The sequence below is a fragment of the Coregonus lavaretus genome, assembly GCF_964263955.1.
Source record: "Coregonus lavaretus genome assembly, chromosome: 9".
Classification (NCBI taxonomy): domain Eukaryota; kingdom Metazoa; phylum Chordata; class Actinopteri; order Salmoniformes; family Salmonidae; genus Coregonus; species Coregonus lavaretus.
The window spans coordinates 43,361,074-43,372,748 of record NC_139996.1 but is presented as its reverse complement, the minus strand read 5'-3'; the positions used below and the strand labels follow the sequence as shown (position 1 = coordinate 43,372,748).

At 38.9% G+C, this 11,675-nt stretch overlaps 1 protein-coding gene across 1 annotated transcript; it reads left to right on the top strand.

Annotated features, from left to right (window-relative positions):
* Positions 1-8,203: 8,203 nt before the first annotated feature.
* LOC311135228 (fez family zinc finger protein 1-like) lies at positions 8,204-10,263 on the top strand (the record flags this gene model as incomplete). The annotated part of the gene is made up of 4 exons (XM_084169167.1): positions 8,204-8,986; positions 9,094-9,228; positions 9,553-9,685; positions 10,010-10,263. The coding sequence occupies 4 exons, from the start codon at positions 8,204-8,206 to the stop codon at positions 10,261-10,263; spliced, it is 1,305 nt and encodes a 434-aa protein (XP_084025293.1).
* Positions 10,264-11,675: the final 1,412 nt, after the last annotated feature.

Genomic DNA, 11,675 nt, shown 5'->3' with positions numbered 1-11,675 from the left:
GTAAAGGAGTTGGGAGCGGTGAAATCTGTGTCAACAAAAGTAAGAAAAGATTAATACACATACAATTAACAAAGAACATAACAAATGTTCCGCTGAATTTTTATATAGGCATGTACACTTATGTTTATGAAGAAACAGATTATTTGTGCATAGGCATACCTTGTCACGGAAGAGGTAGGGCAAGAGCAGGATCACAGCTGTGGTCTCGAGTCCTAGTAAAGCAAAGCAATGATTTTACTACACTTGCTAATTTTATTACAAAATACATATTTTTAATGTACTATGTATTGGCTACATTAGAGAAAGGGAAGGAATAAGAACAAATACCCCTGTGTGCCTCTTCTGTATTGTCCTTCAGGGACTGTCGAAACAGCAGGATGATGTCCTCACCCCTGCATCGCCTCTCTACCTCTGCTAGCATTTTGCCACTAACCTTGAATTATCTTTTTGATTCATTTCTGAGAAGATCTGAAAATATAATTTGCACACATTGTATTTCTGTAGGTTTAACTTAATAACATTGACTTAAAAAATAGCAAATGTGTGACCTAACTCACAATGCAGCTGTGACGCAGTGCAGGAAACTCATTAAGGATCTCTTTGGTGTGGTGGGTGCCGATAAAATGGTATCTCTCCACCGGGTTCCTCTTCATTTTGTCCTGCAGGAGGCTACGGTCAGGATGGTTTCTTTTGCATTCCTCCCTCATTCTTTGATGTGCTTTGTCACACTGAAAGTGTCCTCTGCACTCTGTATCAATGCCTAGTAAAGATTAGTACAATACCAGTCAATTTCATCAGAATAAGAAAAGTGAGAGCCCGTTTCAAATTCATGATCCAATGAGCATATGTTGACAATTATTTGACTGTTATTTACTTGGTTCAAAAGTGGTGTAGCAGACACGCCCCCAAGTAGCTCCACATCATGCACGTCATTAGTCACCTATGACAGAAACACACATATGCACAGGTAAAGCTCTTGATTTTTAAAGAATGTTCCCACTTCATTGGATAGTTGCATATATTGTATGGTCCATGTATACTCAAATTATACACAAACTATTAACTGCAACTTTGTTGACACGCAAACACTTGCTGGTACTAAGTTTAGGTTTAGGGGTAGGGGTAAGGTTAGCCACAAACCTTAGCTGTCTTTGATGCTGGTGCTGCATTCCCATCAGAACTCATTTTCTGTGTGAACTTAGCTCTGATGATTGCAACCTCTTTTTTGAATTTATTTTTTATCATCCCATGCCATGTTTCCTTAGTAAAGGAGAATGGAGATTTAGTTTTTAGTAATGACCACACATTACTGTGAAATGTGTAAAAAAATAAAGTACAAATATCACTCACATATCCTTGTCCTGTACGGTTGTCACGACTTCGGGCGAGGCTGCCTCCCCTCCTTGTTCGGGCAGGCTTCAGCGTTCGTCGTCACCGGCTTACTAACCACTGCCGCCCCAATCATCATCACAATTGTCTTGTCTTGTCAATCACACACACCTGGTTCCTATCCCCTAATTAGTCAGTGTATGTGTTCCCTCTGCCCCCTTGTCCTTGTGGGTGATTGTTATTTGTGAGAGTAGTGTAGCTACTCGTAACATATTGTTGCCAGGGTAGATTTTCCCCTGTTCTTATGTATTATTGGATATCCGTTACAGTGTATTTGCCAGGGATGATAGTTCCCCTGAGCCTGTCTCGTTGATCGCTATTTGAGCGCATTTGTGTGTCTACGAAGGAATAAACTCTGTATTCGGTGATTACCCTCCTGCGCCTGACTCCTTTCCATCACACTCATCACAACGGTCCCTTAGAAATGGGTAGTTGGCCACCAATTATGTGCAGACGTCGGTATATTGTCTGCTTGTAGGGTACCTTTGAAAACAGTAAATCAATGTAGTGTTCCATTACAGCATAACACATCCCATGACTACGCACACACACAAACAAACTCACATGATGTGCCAATTTATAAACTTACCAGGTATATGTGCACATGGTATCAAATTAAACTTGGATGATTTGGCTCCTCCACTTGGACTGTTGAGTGGGAGAGTGGAAATCTTCACTCTGTTGGTTGAGTTTACACTGCAGGACTGTGGGGAACTCAGGAAGGGTGAATATTGTGGGCCACAGTTTTGTGTTGGTTGGTGGTTGTTGGTTGGTTGTTGGCTGGTAGTTGGGGCTGGTAGCAAATTGTGGTGGGTTGGTCTTGTTGGAGAGAGCTGAGACATAGAAGCATATACGTTTACATGTTTAGTTCTGTCGTCACAATTACAAAGCAGATTGTAAAATCTATGCAGCAAGAAACAAGGTATGAATTATTGTTATGGTATTACAACTTCAATAGCTTTGTTGTACAAGGAACAATTATATAGAGCTCATTATATTAAAAATAGTTGATAAATACCTCACAGCTACATACTTCTTTAAATTTCCAATTAATTTACCAAATCGAACTTGAGTTTTCATGACAGGAAACAGCTGTTCGATCATCCTGTCATTCAAGCCCATGAGTGTCTCACCATCGATGAGGTGGTCTGTTGAGTAAAGTTGAGAAAGTTTTATTAGATATGAGATATTAATAGCAGTAGTTGTTTTACAGGATTATTTATTGCATTGGAGTCAAGACTGGAGCCAAGTCTACAGACCAAGACCCATCTTCTTAAAACCAAGGACCAGGATGACACGATCACAACCAGTTAAAATTTTGAAACACAAGACCCAAGACTACATCTCAATTTTAGTCATATTTTAGACAAAATCACCTGCAAATCCAATGCCCGAGAGGGATTGTGAGTCTCCCCTTGGGATCAAGGTAGCTGTCCAGACCATGGAATGCTAGTTCCTCCCCAGGCACCACGGCTGCCCACTGGAGACTTTCCTCAACCACATAGGCATGTGCATGGCTGTTGAAACCAGAGGGAGTCATGAGCTTTCCACACAAATACCAGCTGCCCAATATGCCGTATATGTGGTTTACTTTGAAGAACACTGGAATCTCCTCAGTGTGCGCCATCCCAATCACCAGACAATCACCAATCTTGTATGACACGCTGTCTACAGTGATGCACTTCGTTTTGCTGACATGGTCTGGATTCAGATCCTCCCCAAATCTAGCCTGCAGAGCACAAGTGACAGAGACCGGGAGGGCACGAATTGGAATCTCATGTCTGCGTAGAGTGGTACTGTGCTTCCTAAGCATGTGTTCTTTGACTGCTCCAAGCATTGTCTCATCTGGTGTCTTTTGGCCAGTGTCTTTGCAATGTTTTTGTAGTTGCAGATGACATGTGCAATTTTCTTGAAGTACTGATGTTTGGCTTCAAAGCGCATACACGACAGATGGATAAGTGGTCCATATGCAATCAGCAGTCGGGGGTAATGGATAAGTAAGAGCATCTTGGGTGTTTGCTTGTTTGGGAAGACTTCTTGAAAAAGAGCATGCAATTCCATAACTTAATCTTCCAGGTATGGTATCCAAGACCTATTTAAGCTCGCCCAAACATCTTAATTTTGTGCCACCTTCTTCAAAAGGTTGGGTAGTGGGATGTTCTGAAAACTGGCTCTGTCCTGTTCTTCACCACTCAGATGTATCTCTCTCGGTCTAACCATTCCCATTTCTTCACAGCAGTATTGCTTCAGCATCCACTCTGTGTTGATGCTTCTCATGCACTCTTCAAAAACCTTTGTCTGGTTTAAAAACTCACACAAGTCATTGTCCTCATCTACATTGATGTGAATGTTTCTAAGATGGAATTTCAAGGCATCACTGTAATGGGACATAAATGAATCAAAAATAGAATGAAGATCGTCCACTATACTGCTCTGCACAGTTGCAGGAACACAATGCTTCTCTCTGATCTTCAACATAAAAAGGCAGAGTTTTCTCTTAAGGCCTCTAACCAGGTCTTCAGTTTTGAAGTCCAAGGACTCAATAACATTAGTTGCAGGTGCCCACGTGAGATCAGAGTCATCGTCGTTCACATTTTCCTCAATGTAGTCAGGCACAGGAATTACAGAACCATTAGGCCTATCTGTCAGCAAATATTTGTGTTTTCTGTATATATGTGTCCTATATGACGCAAAACATTTACATGTTTTCATGCAACCTCCAAGTCCACATGTTAACAGGAACCCTGGCTCACTCTGGTGATACAGACCAATGTGGCGAATCTGTTTTATGAGCAATAAAAAATGCTTGTTGCATATTGGACAGTTATACAAAGCAGGCAGTTAAAGCATTTGAATCGTCCAGCCGACAAGGTGAAAAAATCTGTTGTTCTGTCCTTGAGCAAGGCAGTTATAAGACCTCCACAACTAGAGCTACCCGGTAGTTGGGTTAAAAGCGGAAGTCAAGTTTTGGTTGGACCTTGATGATAAAAAAATATTTAAATTATAAACGTTGGAAAGGAGAGGTGTAGTCCTCCAACTGATTTTACTGAAGCCACTGACAGACATCCTCCACTGACCATCGATATACTTCAGAATTTCTGAAAAGAAACAGAATCAGGTTTCATGCCAGAGTCCAGCTAGGCTATGCAAAGGCACTACATACCCTGTCCCCACCAGGAAAACCCATGAAATGACCAAAACCAACTCACCAAAGACACTGGTGTGCCATTTGAATGCCATTTGTATGCTAATAGATTTCAGTTTGTATTGACTGCTATGTAGGTTAAATGTGCACTTCAAATGCAGCTGTCCTACAACATATCCTTACCTTCTTCTTGATCCCAATTGCATCGTGTCCATGTTCTGTCCTATAAGAATGTCAAAGGAAGAGAAAATGTGTCAAAGAATAGTCTTGCAAGCATAAAAAAAATATACATATTAAATAAATATTGAAAGATAAATGGCATCGACATACAATTGAATGCAAACTAGAATAACATATTGGAGAAAGCACTAGCCAATACAGTACTGCCATACAGTAAAACTACTGCCATACAGGCCTAATATCAAATGTGAAGCTATCTTTGTACACAAATTGTTCAATATTTTATCAGGCTGACTTGAAAGATTATACTCAACATTGACAGATTCAGTCTCGTCTGGACAGGTCACCATCAGTTAGTTCGCTCGCGTCAACGAAGCTAGCTAGTTCATTCTCACAAAAGTGCGATAACTGCTCTAGATTGGAAACTTACGTTAATGAGTGTGAAGCCATGTTGACGTTATGGAAACGATATACAATATATAGGACAGAATATAGTTCAGGAAATAATACAAACATAGTTATGTCTAGTTAGGACATAACGTTAGCTAACGTTAGCTAGCTACTGTAGTTCATACAACGGTCAAACTCGGCTTTCTAATATTTACGTTAATTCTTCTGAACTATAGCTAGCTAACGTGACAGCTAACGTAATGGAAGCTATTCACAGAAGACCATTATTGTCTTCGTTATTCATTAGTATTTTATATTATTATATCAATTATTTCGATACATATTCAGAGTCTAACATCAACCCAACTTACCTTTTTAACTGTTGTCGCATTCAAACGTGGCACGAGCGTTTTCAGTTGCAATTGCGAAGTTCCCAGAAGAACTCCAGCAACAATTTGGGTTCCTCGATGAACACCACCTCCTAAGAAGTTATTTGAATAACCTTTTGAGGCTGTTTTCCATTGCCAAGAACCCTAAGGTTCTTTGAGGATCTTTGAGGAGTTTAGAAGAACTCCAGTTGAAGCCTTAATTTTTTTAGGGTGTGTACCAATAGGCCTAATTGGCCTATAAGCAATATGCTATGGTTTAATTTTCAAAATAAACCTAATAGGAGGCTACTTTTTTATATGTTTTTATTAGGCCTATTTGCCGTATGCAGCATTTTCACATGAACGATTATTTCGCATATTAAAGAAAGGAATGCATGCTGTAAAGCCTAGGCCTATTTATTTTTGGCTTTTAGCATATAGGCCTAACCTTAAATTCTATTCGTGAAATATCAGTATTTTTTTGGGAGCATTTCTTCAATAACGTTTAGCCTAATAGGAAAGGTAAATAATGCCTAATAATAATATTTATAATAATTGATTGAGATTAAAAATAGGCCTAACTAAATAATAATAATAATTTATATTATAAATAGGAATTATTATTATTATTATTATTATTATTATTATTATTATTATTATTATTATTATTATGCATCACTGTTTATCCCCTGAGCTGCGTCTTTTACTACAATCATTGTGTTGGTTACCTAAATGATCCTTGCAATAGAAGTGAGCAGTATCGCATTCTCTTCACGCCATGGTCTCAGAATTGAAGGAAAATAAAAAGTCCGGGGGGAAAAGAAAACACAAGGGATTAACGCCAGTTTATACCAAGACTTTGTAATTATACGAGATTTTAATGTCAATCAACTGATTACAAATTATTTATAATTACGTGAAAGATGTTTAGGTCTGAATCCTTAGCACCGCATTAATGAATATAATTACGTGAAAGACTCACCAAAGCCATATGGGTTTCAGTCAGGTCTCCAAAATGTTTAACTGAAAGAAATTCGAGCAGCACACGAAAGCACCCCGCTGATTCTCTTTAAAAGGCTTTAGATTATAGGCTATTTGACACCAAACAGATAACATTTTGACCACCAATTTGATTTGTTTCACGCAATAAACGTAAAATATGGTCACCTATGAATTTCGACAATACCATATAATATATTGAATAATTACTCCAATAGTTATGTTATAATAATAATAATAATAATAATAATAATAATAATAATAATAATAATAATGTAGTGTTGCTATTAGTACTAATTAAATTAGAAGAAAAGGCAACGCCAACATATTAGCCTATTTATAGGCCTATTTCTTTATTCTATTCGGTGACATTCCTTCATCCTTCATTTCTCGGGTAGCATATATTTTTTGATTTCAATTGGAATAAATCAAACAGTGTAAACAGTCTGAATAGAAATTGCTGTAACGGAACACAGTTTCAATCATTGCGCATATTTACCTTGTTCATTGTCAGGATTGTCATTGACCATTCTTCTAGATATACCCAGATAAAACTTTCCACCGTATTACCAATACGACTTCAACCGGAACAGGGGACAAGCTTTGAGAAGTTGTTGCTCGGATACATACATCTCTCCTGACAGCGCAAACATATAGTCCTTGAGGCACATATGGAGCTCATCGCTCTCCACGTGCACACTCCCGCAGTCCCACCGGCTTTGGATTTACTAAGAGATAGGACACGGTTCTCACCTTGAGCTCCCTCGTGTATAGGCCTACTGGCATACTGATTAAAAAATGAATAGCTCTACTTGAATTAACTTAGTGTTTTATGTAATACTGTAGCCTATATTCGATTTTATACAATAGCCTAAATGTAAAGGCCTACACGTTAAGACAAGCTTCAAAAGCCTTTTATCAAAATTGATCGACTATAATTCAGTTTAGATTGTAATGTGTTCCGCATAGTGGGTTTTTCTTATTGTTGGATTTCTATAGAGACAATTATAATTGTTCATTAGGTTAAAAACGCAATGACTAAAAGGTAGCGTCATGGGTCTGACCAATTTGAAAATATAGGCCTAGGACTAGGTCCTAATAGTTGAGTTATAGTATAGTAGAGAGATTATACCTCTACTGCATTGTAAATGTATATAAATAACAGTTCATATTTAAGATGAGCACAATACACATTCGTAAAACCAATGCCTATATTATTTTAGATTGTTGCATGCTTTAAACATCATGCACCATATATGATGAGCGAAAAGATATCAAATTCTGATATGTCAAATGCTGACATCCTCTGACCCCACAGAGCGCCTGTCTTATGCGATTTCAAATGATGTCACACGAAGCCACAAGGGGACCTCAGATTTGCCAAACGCTTTACAGTTGAACAAGACTCCGTCCACTAAAGAACAGCTCCTTTGCGACACTGGTGAGACACGCGTTCCCATAGCAGTAGCCTAGTAGATGGGCCACAAGTGGAGAATTGATCAATTATCTACTTTACTTTTTCTTCTTGGACGGTGACTATTGGTGAGGTCTTGGCTGATTAGACATAAGTGCTGATTTTACAGAATAAACGCAAGCGGGAACAGTGAGGGGGCTCGCGTCGACTCAGAGCGTGCGGAATGATGTCCTTTCTAGCGGGGCAGTGAGAAGGAATCAAAGGTATCTACAAAAGGAGCACCAACGCCTGCTTTTCAAAGGTGTTGTTTTGAAAGTTATGGACAGTGCGCTCTACCACTCAGCGGGAATTTTCGGCTCCCCCTCGGCTTCTGGAAACTTGACTACGGGCGGAAACATGATCACCTCCACCAAGCCTCTCGCTTTTTCGATCGAACGGATTATGGCCAGGACGCCCGAGCCAAAGTCGATACCTTTCTCCAACCTGTTCCATCACACTCCGGTGGGTAAAGCGGTCCCGAAGCAGGCGCTCAACATGACTTCATCATCACTGCATTGCATGATACCATTAGTGCCATTGGCATACGAACCGGGTCATAAACTAAATATTAATGGATTAGATACGAGTCACCTTGACGCTTCCTCGTATAATTCAAATGAGTTGGTCAGCATTGGTTTGAACTATAAGAACGAACAACTAGATGTGAGCCCGTCGGTGGGACAATACACACTTTTTCGACCACGGGTGGTGAATCAGTCATCTTTTCATGCCATGGGCCCAGTGTGCTACCTGAACTGCGGGCAGAGTGCATGCCCACCCCCATCCAGCATCGTAAACATCCACCCCATGGCTTCCTACTTTCTCAACACTCCGCTGCAACATGCGCGCCAGAGAGCTTTCCTCGCGGAGAAAAATAAAGTGGCTCACTGCGCAGACAGATACGCATCCGGAGTAAAAGACATTTCCCAAACTCAACTCCATCACTACATGAAAGAGAGCGCACAGATTATATCGGACAAACTTTTCAAAGGCTCTTCCAATTTGAACAGTGGTTGCCCAAGCGGCAAACCCAAAGTATTCACCTGCGAGGTTTGCGGAAAGGTAAGAAAATCGATTTCGTACTCGTGGTGGTCTCTGCCTTGCGGGCCTGCTTGATATTTTAAAATCGTTAATTGTATAATTATAATCTCTGTATTTTCTATTCACAGGTGTTCAACGCCCACTACAATTTAACGCGCCATATGCCCGTGCACACTGGAGCGAGACCATTCGTCTGCAAAGTATGCGGCAAGGGATTTCGACAAGCAAGCACCCTTTGTCGCCACAAAATTATTCATACTCAGGTGTTCTATTCAATCATACCCAAAGCCATTCCTAGGTTCTATGTTGTTTAAGCTAGGCTATATAAAAACCACAAAATGGAACTAGGACTATATTATCGGTAAATGATAGAACAACGCATCAATGCCATTATTGTATTTTAGGCTAAAATATTAATATTTTGGCCTGATGTTGAACATAGAATTCTCAACGTTCACTTGAGCTATAGCCTAGTTTATTCTAGGCTTATATTTCAGCAATTTTACTGTATGCCTACAGTTTTAGTTGGATCCCAAATAATATTAGATTTCTAAAATCACATTAATTTGTTCATATACCCTTCACAGGAAAAGCCTCATAAATGCAACCAGTGTGGAAAAGCATTCAACCGGAGTTCAACTCTTAACACTCACACACGAATCCATGCAGGTTACAAACCTTTCGTCTGTGAGTTCTGCGGCAAAGGATTTCATCAAAAAGGTTATAAAGAATGTTAATGTCAAGTGTTCTGGATTATATGATTGGAAATGTACGTTATGACATTACTCGATTTGTCCAAATAAAGTAGCCTAAATGCATGGAATTATTTGCAATATCTGAATATAAGATTATTATTTATTGTGTTTGAGAAGAATACATAGATTCCGTTCAGAACTGAATTTATGTTGCTCAATTCAACTCAGATTAAATGTACAATGTGTGCCTCAATTTATGACTTGGATTAATACGGAATTTACTGATAACTGTGGCACTGACTCTTTACATTATTGTTGACATCCAATTTCTTTTTTTTTTATCTTCAAGGTAATTACAAGAACCACAAATTGACACACAGCGGGGAGAAACAGTTCAAATGCAACATCTGCAACAAGGCCTTCCACCAAGTGTACAACCTGACGTTCCACATGCACACGCACAATGACAAGAAGCCCTTCACGTGCCCAACTTGCGGCAAGGGATTCTGCCGGAACTTTGACCTGAAAAAGCACATCCGAAAACTACATGATCTCTCTGGATCCCAATCCCCTGCCACTCTCGCCACAGGCGAAACTGACTAAAAAGTTCAGAGGCTAAAATGCCAACCATGCGCCTTTACGCACACTGATTTGCCCAAATCTGGAATTACGCATGCGAGTTCAGACCGTGCCAAGATGTTTTGGACTATTCTATTAGTACATATTTTCCTTGAATTTGACATTATAATGTCAACAACTGTTGTTTTAAATCTCAGGATTACTGTAAAATGTCGATATTTATTTGAAACTTTATAGCTAATAATTTAAGAGAATAATTGAAGATGATGTACAAATTATGTTTTGCTGTGATACGTGTGGTAGTCTACCCCATTTTATATGATGACCTTGATAAAGTTACATGATTTCCCAACACTTGTGTATATGCAAAGTTTTTATGCAGGTGCACAAACTCAATCATTTAAGTTATGAAACGAAAATAATGACAATAAAATGAAACTCTGTATATGTCATATTGTGTCCGATATCCTATTTGACTGACATGTTTAAGAAAAATGAGTTCCATTATTTAGAAAGTGATAGACATAGCCTAGGCCAAAAGATTCCATGATGGTGAGAGGAAGTATTTGGATAATAATAACTGTAGTAGTAGTAGTAATAATAATAATAGCCTAATATAACTTTACTGTTATTATTTTAATCATCGTCATCCTCATCATCATAGGCCTACGATTGTTGTAGTGAATATTAGGTCTATATCAACATAATCATCATCAGTTGCTGTTTTTTTTTCTTTAAAAACAATGCCTTTATTTTTTATTTTTTTTGCTTGTATGGAGGATAATCAGTGCCACTTAAAATGAAATGATTAATGCATTTATATTTTCATATCAGTGTGCATGATTCATGTCACAATGAAATTGCAATGTTAAAATGACAATCGAAAATTCTAAATGAATTGGTACATCGAAAATTGCAAGTGGTGAACAGAAAATGATAAATGCAATGTTCCTTGACCACACAGCAGGCACACTGGTAGAGAACAATAATCACAACACAATCACAACACAGACTCCTCAGGTAATGACTTCTTCCTGGATAGTTGTTCGCATGATGAGTAACCTGAAGAGTTGCATTGGCTACAGGCTTTGGCTTAGCGGGCTAATGTGCTCTTCTGATGTGCAGAAGACCCTTGTTCGAACCCTATTAGTCATATTTCTGCCGTGCCTCAGATGGGTCTCTGTGAAGAGAAGGAGGTCAAAGGATGGTGCATTGTAACTGACACATGCACGATTAGTATGCCTAATCTGAAAACAGCCAGTTTCTATTTCACTTTACACATTGCATATGCAATTTTCTTTTTGCCATTTCCCATTTGCCATTTACCATTTTTGTTCAGATTTTCTTTTTACCTGCCCAATTTTAAATGAGCCATTTTCGATTTTCATTTTAACTTTGCAATTGATGTGGCATGAGTCATGCACACTGATATGAAA